At 46.8% G+C, this 18,886-nt stretch overlaps 1 protein-coding gene across 1 annotated transcript; it reads left to right on the top strand.

Moving 5' to 3' along the window:
• Positions 1-2,052: 2,052 nt before the first annotated feature.
• Positions 2,053-18,854, top strand: DDX55 (DEAD-box helicase 55). Its single transcript, XM_069557674.1, has 14 exons — positions 2,053-2,238; positions 5,253-5,303; positions 5,396-5,482; positions 6,899-6,990; positions 7,071-7,133; positions 9,301-9,450; positions 10,019-10,208; positions 12,942-13,024; positions 14,220-14,351; positions 15,209-15,301; positions 16,255-16,369; positions 16,826-16,994; positions 17,664-17,959; positions 18,356-18,854. Exons 1-14 carry the CDS (start codon positions 2,131-2,133, stop codon positions 18,530-18,532), a joined length of 1,806 nt encoding a protein of 601 aa, XP_069413775.1. The 5' UTR covers positions 2,053-2,130; the 3' UTR covers positions 18,533-18,854.
• Positions 18,855-18,886: the final 32 nt, after the last annotated feature.

The raw sequence follows: 18,886 nt of genomic DNA, 5'->3' as shown, positions 1-18,886 counted from the left end.
ATTACTCCCATTTACTCATACTTTGGCCACGTCATGTGAACAGTTGATTCATTGGAAAAGAACTTGATGCTGGGAGGGATTGGGGGCAGGAGGAGAAGGGGACGACAGAGGATGAGATGGCTGGATGGCATCACCGAGTTGATGGACATGAGTTTGTGAAGACTCCAGGAGTTGGTGATGGACAGGGAGGCCTGGCGTGCTGCAATTCACAGGGTCCCAAGGAGTCGGACACGACTGAGTGAACTGAACTGAAAATATCTGGGTGACTGCCTGGTGCTACCAGTTGTAGTCACTGAAATAAAATAGAGGAAAATCCCCTTTATCCAACTTTTAGTGGGGGAGATGAGCCTAGTCATATAAATTATATGGCATATTAATAATGTGTTATGGGGGAAAGTGAAAAAGGGCAAATAGTTTTAGTGATTATGAAGGGAAGGCATCACTGGTGACATTTCAAAAGTCCTTATGGATGTAGGGAGCAAGACAAGCTGAAGATACGGGCCCAAGGCATAATAGTCTTAACCGAAACACAGTTGTGTCTGACTCTGCGACCCCATGGACTGTAACCCACCCAGGCTCCTCCATCCATGGAATATTCTAGGTAAGAATACCAGAGTGGGTTGACATTTCCTCTTCCAGAGGAGCTTCCTGGTCCAGGGATGGAACCCAGGTCTCCCCCATGTGGGCAGACTCTTTACTGTCTGACCCACCAGTGAAGCCCAAAGGCGAGTTCTTAACCACCAGACCACCAGGGAAGTCCCTGACTGGAGTAGGTTGCCCTGCCCTCCTCCAGGGGATCTTCCGTATCCATGATAGAACTCGGGTCTCCTGCCCTGCAGGCAGATAACTTCACCGTCTGAGCCACTAGGGAAGCCCAGCCACTGGCAAGGCCCAACATTCAGAAAACTAAGATCATGGCATCTGGTCCCATCACTTCATGGGAAATAGATGGGGAAACAGTGGAAACAGTGTCAGACTTTCTTTTTGGGGGCTCCAAAATCACTGCAGATAGTGATTGCAGCCATGAAATTAAAAGATGCTTACTCCTTGGAAGGAAAGTTATGACCAACCTAGACAGCATATTTGCCAACAAAGGTCCATCTAGTCAAGGCTACGGTTTTTCTAGTGGTCATGTATGGATGTGAGAGTTGGACTGTGAAGAAAGCTGAGCACCAAAGAATTGATGCTTTTGAACTGTGGTGTTGGAGAAGACTCTTGAGAGTCCCTTGGACTGCAAGGAGATCCAACCAGTCCGTTCTAAAGGAGATCAGTCCTGGGTGTTCTTTGGAAGGACTGATGCTGAAGCTGAAACTCCAGTACTTTGGCCACCTCATGTGAAGAGCTGACTCATTGGAAAAGACTCTGATGCTGGGAGGGACGGGGGCAGGAGGAGAAGGGGACGACAGAGGGTGAGATGGCTGGATAGCATCACAGACTCGATGGATGTTAGTTTGAGTGAACCCCGAGAGTTGGTGATGGACAGGGAGGCCTGGCGTGCTGCGATTCATGGGGTCGCAAAGAGTCGGACACGACAGACTGAACTGAACTGAACTGAACAGCTTCCTGAATCAGTTGTACACGTGCATGAAACAATCCAGTAGTGAACACAGGAATAAGATACAGTGTTCTTATTTAGGTCTCTGACCTAACTTCATGGAAGTAAATCAATATTTATTTTCTCCCAGGCAGTGGATCCGCACCATCAGTCTATTTGCCTATCTAGGGCTCCGGAATTGGGGTACATTTCTGTCCACTCCCTCCGGACCTACTGTCCTTTGGCCAGGATGCGGTGTTGTGCTGCCATCTGTCTCCGACTGGCGGGGACCTCCGACCGGCGGGGAGAGTGTGAGAGCCGGGGCAAAATCCCTCTCGCCCAAATGCCTGCTCGGTGTGGAAAGGCGCCCGGAGCCTAGGCGGTTGCACTGGACGAATGGCACTACTCCAGCCGGGTTCCCGCCGCCCGCTTTTATTCGCCAGAAGTCGGCTTTCCATTCTCCTGCTCCAAAGGTGCCTTTCCCGCCTTCCGGATCTTTGCGAAGGGAGTGCGGTTTCCGGGCGGCCGGCTTGGCGACCGGAAGCGGAAGTGCTCCCGGGAGGCGTCCGGGTAGTAGCTCGGTGGCTGAGCGCACCATGGAGCACGTGACGGAGGGTTCCTGGGAGTCGCTACCGGTGCCGCTGCATCCGCAGGTGCTGAGTGTCTTGCGGGAGCTCGGTTTTCCGTACATGACGCCGGTGCAGGTACTCGGCATAGGCCCTGGGGGAGGAGGGCCCTCGGTGCCAAGAGGGCAGGTTGGGAAAGGGAAATTCAGAGCTGGGACTTTTTTGTCATGTCGTCTTTCTGCTTCACCGACTTGGGTGATGCCTGGCTGGTTAATGATCGCCAGGCAGAGGCGGCAGGCGGCGGCGCTCCTGTACTAGGGTTTTCATAACAGCTCTCCTCCATCCGCTGTTAGGTGCTGGGACTTAAGTGCCTGGCTCGTATCCTACTCTTAAATTCGTATCTTGCTTTTAAGTACCTGGTTCGTATCCTGGCCCTGCCCTCTGTAGATCTGTGAGACCTTGAGCAAATGACTTAACCTCTCTGAGCTTCATTTCCTTTCCGTGTGAAATGACGAAAATAGTATTACCTAAGAATTGTTGTGAGGATTACCTAAGACAATGTTACGGACCCTCAGTAAATGTAACCTGTTGTCTTGTTATGTGGGCTAAGTGAAGTGTCTTGGTCCAGCTCACTCATTTATTCAAGCAGTTTCTCCAGGACAAATATCAGGTACTCTTTTAGACTGGGGATTTTGCAGTGTTGGTCCCGACTCATGGCCCTTGCTTTTTAATGCAGAAGAGAGAGAAGGGAGTAAAGAAATAAGGTAATTTCAGCTGGTGATCAGTGTTGTGGAGGAGACAGTGACAAGAAAGTACAGGGCAGAAGGTAAGATAAGAGAAGGCCTCTTGGAGGAGGTGTCTTTAAGCTGAAACCTGAATGAGAAGGAGGCCAAGGGATGACTGGAGGCAGGATATTCCAGCAAAGAGAAATGCCAGTACAAGTGGAATGAGCTTGGAGGAACAGAAAGGCCTTTGTGGCTGGGGCATCATGAGTAGCGTAAGAGATGAGCAAATTGAGGGCTGACCATGCAGGGTCTTACTTGTGGGATCTTGTATTTTATTCTGGATGTAGTGAGAAGCCGTCTTACATGGGAGGCTGCAGAAGAGAAGGGCCGTGACTGCTGTGTAGAGAGTGGACTTTAGGGGAGTAAGAGAAGAAGCGAGGCCATCCACTAGGAGGCCGTTGTCAAGTTAGAGGTGATGGTGGCTTGGAATAGAGAGGAGGTTGTGGATATTGAGGAGTCGCTTTTGAGATAGCTTTCGGGTTGCTGAGGGACCAGATGTGGGGGTCAGGAAAGAGGAATCTAGAGGGACCCTGAGGTTTTTGTCTTTAGTGACTGGGTGATTGGTGGTGTCATTTACTAAGGTGAGGAAAGCTGGCAGGGGTAACAGCCTTCAAAGGGAAAATCTAGAGTCCTGTTTTGGAATGTTGAGATGTGTGTAGGCTCCTCAGGAAAGGTGTGGAGGAGGCAGGCAGTGCTGTGTGTCATGCCGTGGGACTGCTGGGCAGAGAGGACCCAATATTTGCCATTAGAGTCCGTGGTCTCAGTGCTGTCCACTGTGGTAGCCACTCACATATGACTATTAAGAACACTTGAAACACGGTGAGTCCAAATTGAGATGTACTCTAAATATAAAAATCTATGATGGATTTTGAGGACTTAGCATGAAAGACAAATGAAAAATATCTCATTCATTTAAAAAATATTGCTTACACATCGAGCCGACAATATTTTGGATGATATTAGGTTAAATAAAATATAAATAAAAATTCATTTTGTCTATTTTTGCTTAAAAATTTATTTATTTATTCATTTGGCTACATCGGCTCTTTGTTGCATCATGCAGGATCCTTCACTGTGGGCACAGACTCCAGAGTGTGTGGGCTTTAGTAGCTGTGGTGTTCAGGCTTAGTTTTTCCACTAACTAAGTGGAACATGTGGAATCTTAGTTTCCTGACTAGGGATCGAACCCAGGCCCCTGCATTGCAAGGCGAATTCTTAGCCACTGGACTACCAGGGGAGTCCCTCTTTTTACTTTTCTTAATGTGGCTACTAGATGAGTATGTGGCTCACATTATATTTCTTTTTTTTTTTTTTAAAGTATAACTGATTTACAGTGTTGTGTCAATCTCTGCTATATAGCAAAGTGACTCAGTTTTATACATAGATACATTCTTTTTTAAATATTCTTTTCCATTATGTTTTATCCCAGGAGATTGAATATAGTTCCCTGTGCTATACAGTAGGACCTTGTTGTTTTTCCATTTCTAAATGTGGTAGGTTGCACCTATCAACCCCAAATTCCCAGTCTGTCCCCTCCCTCCTCCGCTCTTCCTTGGCAACCACAAGTCTAATCTCTTATCATATTTATTTCTGTTGGGCAGCAGTGGTCCATAGCAGAGTTCTCAGTCTGCGCTCTTGATATTTTGGACTGGATAATTCTTTGTTATATGAAATGGCCCTGGGTGTTGTGGGCTGTTTAACAGCATCTCTGGGCTCTACTTATTAGGTGCTAGAAACAAACCACCTCCTGCTTCCCCTACCTCGTCCTGACTACTTACAACATCTCCAGTTACCTTACAGTAACTGCCACATGTTCCCTGAGACTTACTTGTGCCGAGGCAGTTAGGAAAATTCTGCATGTGCTGCAGTGGGTGAGCTCAGGCTCTGAGGACCAGGAGTGGAATCCTGGATGGTGGGGAGGGGGAAACTTTGAAGCCAAGATCTGAGTCGGGTTCAGCTGCTTGTTGCTGCAATCAAAGGGCCAGGGCCCTGGTAAACCTACGGGTTCTCAGTGGTGTTTATAATGAAAGAGCCTGTTTGAATCGTTGTTTTGTGCTATGAGGACAGGAAGGAACCTTAAAACCACTGTCTTCAGCCCCTTCCTGGTCTAGAGGGGAAGAGTAAGCAAGGCAGGGCTAGAACTCAGGACTCCCAACTCCCAGCTCGACTCGCTTCCCCTGCACGCCATCTGCATAGACACCACGCCGTGTTACCTGACCACACTGAGGTCCCTGGTGGTGACTGATCAGAGTCCACTTTGCAGTGGATCCAGTGTGACCAAGGCCAGTGCTGTGTTGCTTGGGCTTTGGGCCTCGTCTGTGGTGTCACAGCATCCCATAACTGGTAATTTGCCATCTATCTTTTCAGTCCGCAACCATCCCTCTGTTCATGAAAAACAAAGACGTTGCTGCAGAAGCGGTGAGTACGTTATGGCAGTGCAGCCTGTTCTCCCGTTTGCCCTCCAGAACGAACTTGGAGGAAAAGCAAACCGCAGCTGCCTCCCCTTTCAGGTCACAGGTAGTGGCAAAACCCTCGCTTTTGTCATCCCCATCGTGGAAATTCTCCTGAGGAGGGAAGAGAAGTTAAAGAAGAGTCAGGTGAGGAGACCAAGCGCTTTATTTTCCCCTAGTCATCAGAGAGGTCACAGTTGAGGAAAAGGCTAGTCAAAAGCTTGAAAAAAGAAGAAAAGTACAGTGTGTCCTCATGACTCGCAGGTTCTGTGTTTATGAATTTGCTGCTCCTTAGTGTGTATCTGTAGCTCCCCAGGCAGCAGTCACCATGCTTTCGTGCTCATGCGGGGCCTTGCCTGGGGCAGTGACACTGATGGCACGTTCCCAGCTGAGCCTGAAGAGGGTGACTGCCTTCTGCTTCCTGCTCTCAGACTGTAAATACGGGTCCTTTTCCTGGTCTACGTACGGGTCCTTTTCCTGGTCTACGTACTGCTGTGATGTGTGTGTGTGTGTGTGTGTGTGTGTGTGTGTGGTGATTTCACTGCTTAAAATGACCCCCAAACATAGTGCCGAAGCACTGCTGAGCATTCCTGAGCGCAAGGAGGCTGTGATGAACCTTACTGAGAAAATACGTGTTACAGAAGCGTCATTCAGGCATGCATGATAGTGCCGTGGCTTTGAGTTCAACGTTAATGAATCAACAGTGTATATTCAATGAGATACCTTTATTTATTTAATTGAAGTATACTTGACTTACAAAGTAAGGTGTCTTTAAACAGACATGTGTGTAAAACAAGCTTATGTACTGTTAGGTTGACAAAAAGATGACCAGAGGCTCGCGGGAACCTAACCTCACTTCCCTAGGAGCCATGGTTCAATATTTGTTAACGTAGTGTTTGGCTGCTTTGTAGAGAACTGACTGTGATTCAGACTACAGCTGACCCTTGAATAACAGGTTTGAGTGGTGCGGGTCCACTTAAGTGCGGGTTTTATCAGCAGTGAGTAACTATAGGTCTCTGCCAATTGATAGTTTAATCCCTCCATGTGGAATGGGGTTACAGAGGAATCAAACCAGTTATACCCTGTTACATGGAGGGCTGACTTTGAATTACAGGCGGATTTTCAACTGTGCTTCCCAGGTGACACAGTGGTAAAGGATCTGCCTGCCAGTGCAGAATATGCAGGATGTTCGGGTTCAGTCCTGGGGTCAGGAAGATCTCCTGGAGGAGGAAGTGGCAACCCACTCCAGTATTCTTGCCTGGAAAATCCAATGGACTGAGGAGCCTGATGGGCTCCTGTCCATGGGGTCACAAAAGAGTTGGACACGACTGGACACAAGTGCTTTTTCGACTCTGCAGAGGCTTAGTGCCCCTAACCACCCCCTGCCACCCCCATCATTCAAGGTTCAGCTCTAGTTGATACGCACTATGGGCACGCACTGTGGAAAAGCCCAGGAAGTGCCCTGGAAACCTTCCTCCATGAGGTGGAGGGTGCTGGTAGTGGAGTTTCAGCTCTGTAAGCTGCAGGCTCCGCTAATCGTGTCCCTTCCTGCCACGTGGTTAGGTGGGCGCCATAATCATCACACCCACGCGAGAGCTGGCTGTTCAGATAGAGGAGGTCCTGTCTCATTTCACGAAGCCCTTCCCACAGTTTAGGTAAGTTGGGGGCAGAGTCCCAAACTTTCAGCCACGGGCTGCAATTCCTCCTGACCTCAGAGACCCTTCTCTCGTTTCAGCCAGATTCTCTGGATTGGAGGCAGGAATCCTGGAGAAGATGTCGCCAGATTTAAGGAGCTTGGGTGAGCTGCCTTGCTGCTTTGCTTGCTCTTGACATTGAACTTGATGCATGATCAAGACCTAACTGGAAACGTCCCCTTCAGTCACTCCCCTCCCTACAAAAAGTTTGTTCTTCCTGCCAACCTCCCATTTTGCTCACTGGTTAATGGTCTTGTCTCTCCCGAGGCGGTCCCTGACCTCGCCTTGAGCCCCAGATAATCCACTTGTCTCCCTGGCATCTGACTGGCATCTCACAGCTTTTGGGAAACATCTAAAACAAGAGCTTGGAATTTTCATCCCTAGACTCGTACCTCATGTGGAGTTTCCTGTTCATCTTTTCCCCTGTGTGCCTCTCCTGAGGTCAGGGAGTCAGCCTTGACTCCTCACCGTCCCCACATTCCTCCTCTCAGTTAGTCATCACCAGATCCTTGGCATTTTCTCTCTGAAGCACATCTCTTAACTGGTCAACTTTCCCATCACCAGCTCTTCTGCTCGTTTCTCCCCTGAACTCCAGTAACTGCTCTTTCTTTCTCTCCTGTGTTTCTTTACCTTTGAAAAAATTAATTGTTTGTTATTTATTTCTGGCTGCTTGGGATCTTGAAGCACACAGGCTCTCTAGCTGTGGTTCGAGGGCTCAGCTTTCCCGCTGGCATGTGGGATCTTAGTTCCCCAACCAGGAATTGAACCCATGTTTCCTGGGTTGCATGGTGGATTCTTAACCATGGACCCCCAGGGAAGTCCATCTGCTGTATGTCTCTACTGTTAGCCCTGGTTATCCACTCTCCATGTAGCCACCAGAGTGCCAGCCAGGTCGTGTCCCTCACTGAAAGCGCTTCAGCGGCCCCTGCTGGCCCTTAGGATGGGTCCTGATGTAGGTGTGGGCACTCTGTGCTGCCGCGGTCTTCCAGTCCGCCCTGCTGTTATGGTGAGCTGGCTTCTCCCAGCTATTGTACGAGCCCGGCTCCTTTGCATCCCCAGGCGGCTCATGAAAGTCAGGGTGTTAGTTAGTTAGTTAGTTAGTCAGAGTCAGTTAGTCTCTGCCGCATTTTACCTTCAGGGCCTAACAAGGAGGAGAGCATACAGCAGGTGTTTACTAAACATTTAGAATAAACATTTGAATACACGATGGCAGTCAGCCTGTGGCATTTTATTGTCCCACTATGAATAATAGTTTGTAATAAGCAGTGATAGATTTTGTGCCCAGTTTGTCAGTGAATTCTTGATAAAGAAAACTTTTCTGAGTGCTCGCTGTGTCCAGCTACAATGGGAGATGCTTTGCAGCGGGGGTCACAAACTCGAGTTCCTACAGGAGTCGGAGGAAAATATAAACCTGTGAAGTGGGGCTGGGTGGGGTTGGGAGAAACTGGCTAGTTTATGCCTGAATACTCATCTCCAGTTGACATATTGCTACAGGACTCTGTATTGCCAGACCCAGTCTGTGTGGGGGGGCACATTTGGCTTTCAGTCTACCAGTTTGTGATCTTTACATAAAATTGTCTCTAGTTCTGTTGACATTCACATTTTATAGATGAGTGACCTGGGGCCTAAAGCAATCGAATAAAGACAGGGTCCTTTCAGTAAAGGCCCGGATAGTAATTATTTTAGCTTCGTCAGTCACACAGTCTGGGTCATTACAGCTCCCCTCTGCTGTTAGTGTGTGAAAGCCTCCAGAGGCAACCCATGAATGAAGGAGGATATGGAGTGACGTGCCAGTAAAATGTCATAGAAACAGTGGAGGCCAGATTTGGCCAAAGGGCGTTTGCTGAGCCCTGCCCTCAATCTCAGCCTGGAACTCAGACCTGTCTCCTCATGGTACAGCCTTCTCCTCCCACTGTGGAGGAGTGGGATTTGGATGACGTCTGTGGGATTTAGATGACGTTTTTGGAAGGATAGGGCTTCCCAGGTGACACAGTGTTAAAGAATCCACCTGCCAGTGCAGAAGGTGCAGGAGACTGGGGTTCGATCCCTGGGTGGGAAGATCCCCTGGAGAAGGGAATGGCAACCCACTCCAGTATTCTTGCCTGGGGAATCCCATGGACAGAGGAGCCTGGTGGGCTGTAATTCATGGGATCGTAAAAGAGTGGGACACTACTGAGCCGTCATGCACGGGGGGATACATCAGTTGTGTTTGGAATCACAAAGGTCCCTGAGATTCACTGAGTGCAATAAATGTTAACTTTCTTTTCCTAGTGGGAACATCATTGTGGCAACCCCAGGCCGCCTGGAGGACATGTTCCAAAGGAAGGCTGAGGGCCTCGATCTGGCGAGCTGCGTGAGGTCCCTGGAGGTCCTGGTATTGGATGAAGCAGACAGGCTTCTGGACATGGGTTTCGAGACAAGGTACTGAAGTTTGGACTTAATGGATGTTGGGTGACACAGGGTGGAAAGGACCCCAAGGTGGAATTCCTTTATCACTTGGTGACTATATCTCTTGTTAGCTGCACGTGAATTTCATATCACTAGGTTGTTTGATCCATCAAATTCTCCCACACTGTTTAAATTTCAGTTGTTCTTTGATGCATTTTCCTTCATGGCTCTTTAAAAGTTTTTGTGTGTTTCAAAGAATTAAATAGCTTTATTGGGATCCAATTCATATGTTACACAGTTTGCTCAATTAAATAGTGTGCAGCTCAATAGTTTTTAGTCTCAAAAAGTTTTGTTTTAATTGCACTCTTTTAATTGTCCTCCCATTATAAGAGTTCACGTATATGTTTATATTGAAGAAACGTTGGGAAAATAAGAGTATAAAGAAGAAATAGAGATCACCCATAGTCTCATCTTCCAGTAATAGCTACTGCAAATATTGTTATGGTTTCCAGTCTTCTAAAATACCTGTTTAGTATCATAAAACACCCTTTGTTCCTTATGCTGATAAGTAAGGGGTTAAGATGAGCCCTTCTCTTTTTAGCATAAACACCATCCTGGAGTTTTTGCCCAAGCAGAGGAGAACGGGTCTTTTCTCGGCCACTCAGACCCAGGAGGTGGAGAACCTGGTGAGAGCTGGCCTGCGGAACCCCGTGCGCATCTCGGTGAAGGAGAAGGGCGTGGCGGCCAGCAGCACCCAGAAGACCCCTTCCCGCCTGGAGAACCACTACATGGTGAGCATGCGCCGACCCCTGCCAGCCAGTGACGACGAGGGCTGTGGTTCACAGTGATGTTTACTGAGATTGAAATTTGCCAACAATGGTTCTAAGCGTTCTCACAAAAATTCAAAAGGTGAAGTGAAGTGATAGGTGTATTAACTTGATTATGACAGTCATTTCACTGTGTGTATGTATGTTAAGTCATCACATCGTACACCTTAAACGTATATGACTACATGTATATATTTTTACTATATAAATGTGCTTAAATATACAATTTTTATTTGCCAATTGTACCTCAGTAAACCTGGAAAAAAGTAGAACCAGTATTGTTAGTCAAAGCAGTTTACTGAAAAAATTACCAGTTTTTTTTGACTCGTACTACTTTCAATAAGCTTAATTCCATTTTTCTTTGAAATGATCAGCTATAAGAATTGTTTGAACAGCTTATTAGATTTTTAAGTAAGTTTTTACTTAATTGAAAAATGATTTTCAAGTGCTTTTTTCTTAACTTTCACTGTCTGTATGTTTTATCAATATGATGATACACCATGTTCCCACTAATATATGTTAACTCTTAGCAGTTAAAACAAAAAGCAAGCAAAAATTAATAATGATGAGTGCTCTGTGGATTAGCTTTCAGTTTTCTAGGTAACTGAGTCTGTAAAATGATACCCTGAGGCACATTTGCAAGTGCAGCATTTGGGGCACGGCAGGGATACATGGTATATGTGATGATACTTGTCATTCAGCAAGTAAATGAATAAGTAAGTTAACATGGGCATAACTGTGTTTTAAGCATACTCTCCAGGGATGGTGTCCTTGGGCCTCCTACCCCCAAGTGATCAAACTTTTTGACACGTGCATGGGGTGTGCTGGGTACAGGCATGGGACACACTGGGTTCCTGGGCCGTCAGTATGAGCCTGAGTTAGAGAAGGGCACAGCCAGACAAGCAGCTCAAACACAAAATCTAATGATAGACTCTCTGAAGGAGCCTTTTTGGGTGACAGTGTTCCGCTCTGGAACCTAAATGCTTGGTGTGTTTATTTTGCAGCTGAGAGTTGCTCAGTTCTTCCCTGGTGGCTCAGATGGAAAAGCGCCTGCCTGCAATGTGGGAGACCCAGGTTCAATCCCTGGGTCGGGAAGATCCCCTGGAGAAGGAAATGGCAACCCACTCCAGTACTCTTGCCTTGAAAATCCCATGGACGGAGGAGCCCGGCAGGCTACAGTCCATGGGGTCGCAAAGAGTTGGACGTGACTGAGCAACTTCACTTTCACTTTCTTTCAATTTGTAGCAGTAAATCCTAGCTGCTGCTGCCCTTCCTCACCAGGCAACGGGAGGGCTTTTTGGAATGTGATTGCTAGTAGTGAGTCCCCTCCTTTTGTCCTCTCTGGTCACTGGCTCAAGCCAGGAGGCATCTAGAGAGGATGGTCAGCCAGGGTGGCCAGGCCAGTGTCCCTGCTTGACAGGGCACCTCTATATCGTCAGCCAGGGAACAGTGTTTTTCTTTTGGCCAGGGGGGCTCCCCAGCTCCTGAGCACGGTGACGTGTTTGCAGAGAAAGTGGGCCATTTCCAAACCAGTGTCCCTGGTGCTGTGGACTGTAAGGGCGAGGAGGTTGCCGTTCGTTGTGTCAGTTCTTGGAGGGTCTGGGGGTAGGCGGGTCAAGGCAAAAGAGTGTGCAAATCAGAAAACTGCCTCTGGTGCAGCTGTCAGGAGGATGTTTTTGAAATCAGACCGGGGGTATTAGACTTGGTGCTGCTGTTTCCGCTTGCAGCCAGGCTGGTAAAGTTGGGCAGCCGGCTCTTCCTAGGGGAGAGAGGAGGCCGTGGACGGTGAGGTGGTTAAGAGCAGAGGCACAAGGGCACGGCCACCCCGGTGCGCAGCTCGGCTTTGTCCCTTCCTAACTGAACCAGGTGGACTGACAGTTCATCACCAGTAAAATAGGGGCTCAGGGAGCACCCACTTCATAGGGTTGCTGTGAGGGTTGGTTTATTAAAACACATGACGGTTTTAGGCCAGTGCTTAGTACATACTAATAAATTAGCTTTGGAACCCACTGTGGCTGCTGTTGCATTCTGCTCTTTTGCATTCATTTAAGCAACTGCATTTAGAAATGTCCGAGTGTTTGAGAAAGAAATTCCAAATTGAGGATTTGGTTTTAATATTAATAAAAATAGGGGGAAATGCATTCAGGTGGATTTACATGTCTTTAATTTGGGAGTCTGAAAGGAGCTCCAGTCTGTCTCCATGGAGGTCTGTGAAGTAATTCTGTGCAGTCCGTTCTGGGAATCTGTGTTCATCTCAGAGCAGTGATTTCTGAACATGGCCGTGCCTCAGAATCTCACGGGCGCTGTTAAATAACACTGACCCTTGGGTCCAATTCCAGAGCTGCGATCTGTGGTCTTTAGCCTGTATCTGAGGACCTGTATTGTATATTGTAAAGCCCTCCCCTGGAGATGGTGTCACGGCCGGCATGGTGCGGGTTGGCATGTTGGGGTTTGGGAGGTACTTACTGCACTGAGTGACTCGCTGTCCTCAGTTACATGATTACGTGATATAACATGTGACAGCAGCAGGGGCTGATGTTCTGAGCTCAGTGGACTGAGTAACATCCTGGTGGAAGTCTTCCTCTTCATGGAGGCAGTTAGAGTCCTTAAAATTTAAGGCCCAAACTGAAAATAGTTGTGGGGTTGTTTTTATTGTCAGCAAATTTGTCTTTATCGGTTTTCCTTTTTATTTCGCAGGTCTGTAAGGCAGATGAGAAATTTAATCAGCTGGTACATTTTCTTCGAAACCATAAGCAGGAGAAACATCTGGTCTTCTTCAGGTAATCCTTCTGGGGTTCAACGTGCATGTGCTTGTAGTCTTCAGTTTTGGAATTCCTTTTAGGTTGCTTCTCTGTTAGAAGTGTGTTTAACTGCAAGTGGCTGAAGACCCAACTTCTGCAGCTCAAGCAGGAAGGGTTTATTTTTCTCCTGTAAAAAGGAGTCCAGAGGTAGGCAGTTCCTAACATTGGTTTCTGTCTCAGCAACATCAAGGCCAGTGTTTCTGTGAGTGTCTTGGCCTTTCCTTCCTGTAGGTCAGCTCTAGTTTTGAGATGACCGCTTTGACACCCCCTGTCACATCTGTACCGGAAGCAGATAAAAGAGGAAAGGCAGGGGGAAGGGCAGTACTTACTATATTTGACTCTTAATCAGAAAAGCAAAAGGCTTTCCCAGACAACACCTGCCCCTGACCCTGGCTGACTTCTGCTTTCATTGCATGAGCCAAAGATGGGTCACCTGGCAGCCCCTCACTGTGAGAGGTGGATAAATGAGTGGGTAGCTGTCCCAGCCTCTGCAGTAGCGGGAGATGAGGGAGGAAGTGGTTGGGATGCTGTTTAATCAGCCAGCCTAGTGTCTGCCATGCTGGGGTATGTCCTGTTGTCAGAGTGCATGCATTCTTGGGCTGTTTTTTCCTCCATATATACCCACAGTGGTGTTTTTTGGCATACCCAAAGGATTTCATGTTTCTTTTCCACCCATCATTTCACCTGCAGTAACTATATTGACCCATAGTCAGAAATACAACCTGGTTCTCTCTCTCTGTCTCACACACACGCACACACGCAATTGAAACAAAGATTTCACAGAACTGCACTTGACTAGGTGGGAGGCATTCTGATGCTTTCTTTTCTGTTCTGCTCTGATTTTTTAAAAATGCTGGTTCAGACTCACCAAATTGATTTTAGGACCCACCAGATTACTTTCAAGATCTGTGGGTTGTGGCCGTTGGTGTGTAAAAACTGCATCCTTATATATGACGTGACTCGTGGAAAACTGGGGAACTCGGCAGTAGTCACTAGGCATGGATCTTTAAACATTTTTTATTTTGGCTGTGTTGGGTCTTTGTTACAGCACATGGCCTTTCTTTAGTTGCGGCAGGCAGGCTTCTCTTACTGTGGTGCAAGGGCTCAGTTGCCCCATGGCATGTAGAATCTTAGTTCTCGGACTAGGGATCAAAGCCCCTGTCCCCTCCCCCAGCACCTGCGCCTGTGTGGAATACTATGGAAAGGCTCTGGAGGCCCTGGTGAAGGGTGTGAAGATTATGTGCATTCACGGAAAGATGAAATACAAGCGCAATAAGATCTTCATGGAGTTTCGCAAATTGCAGAGGTGGGTTGGCTTCCCTGGAGGTGGCAGATCTCCAGCCTCTCTGCTCTTCTGCACGTTGCTCTGCCTCTAGACCTTCTTGTGTGTTGGAACCCTCTTCCTTCTCTAACCCGGTTATCACGTCTTCTCCCCCTGCCCTGAGCCCGTTACGCTTTGCTGCACTGACTTCCTTGTCAACTTCTCTGTTCAGTTGTAAGCTCCATAAGAACGGGAACCTGTGTGGTATGTTCATTCTTGGATTCCCCACTATCTGGCCCAGGTCTGGCCCAGGGTTTGGTAAGCTGTTTGTTGAATGAATGGATGGACAGAGCGGATGGGAGAAACCCATTGAAGGTTCCGGGTTGACTACACTATAGGAAAGCTGTGTCTCTGGAGACTGTAACTTGACTTTGTGCATAGATACACTTTTCTGTTTTTCTTGATCACTGAAAAGATCAGTGATCTTATTGATTCTGGCTATATTAAAAACAATCTTTTAGGCAAAGTGATAGACTTGATGATTACACCTCAGTATGAGAGGGAAAATTTCATTTTTTTTAATGGCTGCAAAGGATTAGACCAAATAGTGTTTTTTGTTTTTTTTTTCCTTCCCCAATCAAAATATGCTAGTTAAAAAATCTTTTCATTATTTTTCATCCATCTTTTCATTATCTCCCCACCTCTTTACAAATTTCACTGAGAACTTGTGAAGTCCTAGAGATTCTTGGGAGGAAGAAAAATAAAAATGTTATTACTATATATTTGCTTCCATGAGATTCTGCCATCTGTTTTTACTGTCATCATCTTCAAATTAGTAACAGCTGCTTGATGGTGGGGAAATGGTGGTCTCCTTACTCAGCTGGTGTTTTCTTATTTTCTAGTGGGATTTTAGTGTGCACTGACGTGATGGCCCGAGGAATAGATATTCCTGAAGTAAACTGGGTCTTGCAGTATGATCCTCCCAGTAATGCCAGGTACAGAGAACGTTACTTGCTCCGTCTAGGAATCTAGTCTAACGAAACAGGAATCGTGAGGAAGGTAAACATAATGATGGTTGTCAAAACATGAAATAGCAAAAGTCGGGGAACTGGTGCGTCATCACTGATAGGTCAGTAGTGATGCTGTACTGTATTTTCAGATACCTTTTAAAAGTTCTTGCAGAAATGCACATGAATAGAGTGTTTAAAGGAAAAATATACTGCTGCTGCTGCTAAGTCGCTTCAGTCGTGTCTGACTCTGTGCGACCCCATAGACGGCAGCCCACCAGGCTCCCCCATCCCTGGGATTCTCCAGGCAAGAACACTGGAGTGGGTTGCCATTTCCTTCTCCAATGCATAAAAATGAAAGTGAAGTCGCTCAGTCGTGTCCGACTCTTAGCAACCCCATGGACTGCAGCCTACCAGGCTCCTCCATCCATGGGATTTTCCAGGCAAGAGTACTGGAGTGGGGTGCCATCGCCTTCTCCTACATATGGAGATTTCAGTTATTCTGAGAGCAAGCATATATTTTTAGGAAATGCCTCCGAACATAGGAAAATGCCTGTAAATACAAACTCTTAAGCAATACTTGTTAATTCTGGGTGGAGTTAGGGGTTAGACTCAAATCACTTACATTTTCTCTTTTATATTACTTTTCATTGTTTCCCAAATTTTCCGCTGGGACCACGTCTTCCTACCTGTATCATCAGATGGGCATAAATTTACAAGTTTTATAGTTGACATTAAATGTCTAAGAGATTGCTCTCTGGTCTGCAGTGTGTATATTTAATCACCAGTTCTTCTCCAGCACTAGTAAGTGGCAGAGTTGGGACTGAGCCGTGGAGTCGGGCGGCTCCTGGTGTCATTTTAGGCGCGTCAGCTGCGTGGCCAGAGGCCAGTGCTCTGCTGAGCTGTCAGGTGGTGACTGTCCCCGCCCCGTGTCATTCCAGTGCCTTCGTGCATCGCTGTGGCCGCACGGCCCGCATCGGTCATGGCGGCAGCGCGCTCGTGTTTCTCCTTCCCATGGAAGAGTCGTATATCAACTTCCTTGCAATTAACCAAAAAGTAAGCTCTCTTCCTTTTTTCTGTGGAATTCCCAAAGCCAGGGTAGTTGGAAAAGTTCTTTTCCAGAAAGTGGTCCGGAATGTAGGTTGGGGCTGGGCTGGCGGTGTCAGTGTGGGAACCTGTCTGTAGCTTTATAAAAGGCTGTGGAGAGGCTCTGGGGTCCACTGCTGGCCCCAGCTGAGCGTCATTACTTGGGAGCACAGACCTATGTTACCATATTTTCCAACCAGAAATCAGGATTGTTATGTAAAATCTGATTTTAAACTTTGCTTTAGAAAATTTAAAATACTTTCTGGACCAAGTCAAATACTTGGTTTGGATCTGGGCTTCAAAACCTCCACTGGATAAGATTAAAATGAGTGGTTTTGCCTTTGATTTTACTGGCACTGGTTCTGATGGGGTAGCCTTGGGCGGGAGGTGCTCCCAGCCAGAAGTGACGATGTGGTCCCTGTGCAGTGCCCCCTGCAGGAGATGAAACTCCAGAAGAACACAGCCGACCTCCTTCCAAAGCTCAAGGCCATGGCCCTGGCCGACAGAGCCGTGTTTGAGAAGGGCATGAAAGCTTTTGTGTCATACGTTCAGGCTTACGCCAAGCATGAGTGCAACCTCATCTTCAGATTAAAGGGTAAGTTTGATTTGCTCACCATCTGAAACATTTGACGGTTTTTACAGGTATTACAAATATGAAGGGCTTTCCAGGTGGCGCTGGTGGTAAAGAACCTGCCTGCCAATGCTGGAGACATAAGAGACATGGGTTGGATCCCTGGGTTGGGAGCATCCCCTGGATGAGGAAATCACAACCTACTCCAGTATTCTTGCCTAGGGAATCACATGGACAGAGGAGCCTGGTAGGCTACAGTCTATGGAGTCACAGAGTTGGACACCACTTAGCAGCTGAGCACCTGTGTTGAGCACAAATATGAAACTGCTTTGTCTTAGGTCCATGTCAGGGTTAATGTTTTCCAAGCACTTAAAAGAAAGTCTTTCTGGGACTTGCCTTGCCTGGACTCTGAGCTTCCATTGCAGGGATTAAGGGTTCGATCCCTGGTCAGGGAACTAAGATCCTGCATGCTGTGTGGCATAGCCTCCCCAAAAATAAAAATAAGTCTTCCTTGGGTTTGACTAGGTACTGGCTGTGAGTATTCTTTTAGTAAAAATGTAATTATTTTAATTCTAATTAAAATGAGTCCATCAGATCACACAGAAAAAAATTACATTGCTGTGAATATTCTATTGGTTGATGCTTACAGTCCTGTTTTGGGTGTGCTAACTCTTGATGTTTTGGTTTAATCAGATCTTGATTTTGCTAGTCTTGCTCGAGGTTTTGCCCTGCTGAGGATGCCCAAAATGCCAGAGTTGAGAGGAAAGCAGTTTCCAGATTTCGTGCCTGTGGATGTCAACACAGATACCATTCCATTTAAAGACAAAATCAGAGAAAAGCAGAGGCAGAAGCAATTATTGGAGCAGCAGAGAAAAGAGAAAACAGAAAATGACGGCAGAAGAAAATTCATAAAAAATAAAGCTTGGTCAAAGCAGAAGGCCAAAAAGGAAAAGAAGAAAAAACTGAATGAAAAAAGGAAAAGGGAGGAGGTAAAGATGGCAATTTTTAAAATTAAATACTTAGAATTCTGAACAAATCTCACGGAAGTGTAGTATATTGTGCCTTTTAGTAGGAACTGCATAGGACTCCCAGATTTTCGTTCTCTCTTGGTGGCTTGGGTTGGGGAACGTGCTGTTTGTGAAAGCTGATCTAAGAGCACGTAGTTCCCGACTGATTACAAAGTGCTGGTTTGGGGCTTCTCTGGCGGTCCAGTGGTTAGGACTCTGCGCTTTCACGGCTGAGGGGCCCAGGTTCAGTCTCTGGTTGGGGAACTAGAATTCCACAAGCCTCCTACAGCGGCCAAAAAACCCCCCAAATTTTGCTGGTTTCACTTAGAACACTGTTGCTGAGAAATTCAGTAGCTTGTTGGTCTCTTGTGCACTCAGGGTTCTGATGTGGAGGATGAAGACATGGAGGAACTTCTGAATGACACGAGGCTCTTGAAAAAGTTAAAGAAAGGCAAAATTACTGAAGAGGAATTTGAGAAGGGGCTGTTGACAAGTGGCAAAAGGTCAACGAACAAAGCAGATTTGCAGATCTCAGATGTGGAAGATGATTGCTGATTCCCACCCCTCAGGTGAAACGCACAGGAGTGGGGAATGCGGGGAGCCGGCCCCCACTCGGCAGACAGCTCGAGCTTCCTTCTGTGGAACATCAGAACTTTCAGCAGCTGTCAGGGAGCTGCTGTTGCAGAAACGGCAGATGTGAGGGGTTTCATGCTCGTGAGCATTTCACTAAAAACATACCAGCCTTGAAGTCTAAGAGAAGAAAACGTAAATTTACATAACTGTAAATAATAGATGTCAATATTTATTTTGATGGGTTACTTAAAGAGCTCATTTTTTGGTGGGTATTTTATACTTATTAAAACTTATTTAATATAAAGCTACTGAAGTAGATTTGATTTAAGAGCTTTT

Source organism: Ovis canadensis, chromosome 17, assembly GCF_042477335.2.
Source record: "Ovis canadensis isolate MfBH-ARS-UI-01 breed Bighorn chromosome 17, ARS-UI_OviCan_v2, whole genome shotgun sequence".
NCBI classification, from domain to species: Eukaryota; Metazoa; Chordata; class Mammalia; order Artiodactyla; family Bovidae; genus Ovis; species Ovis canadensis.
This window is presented reverse-complemented; position numbering and strand designations above follow the sequence as displayed.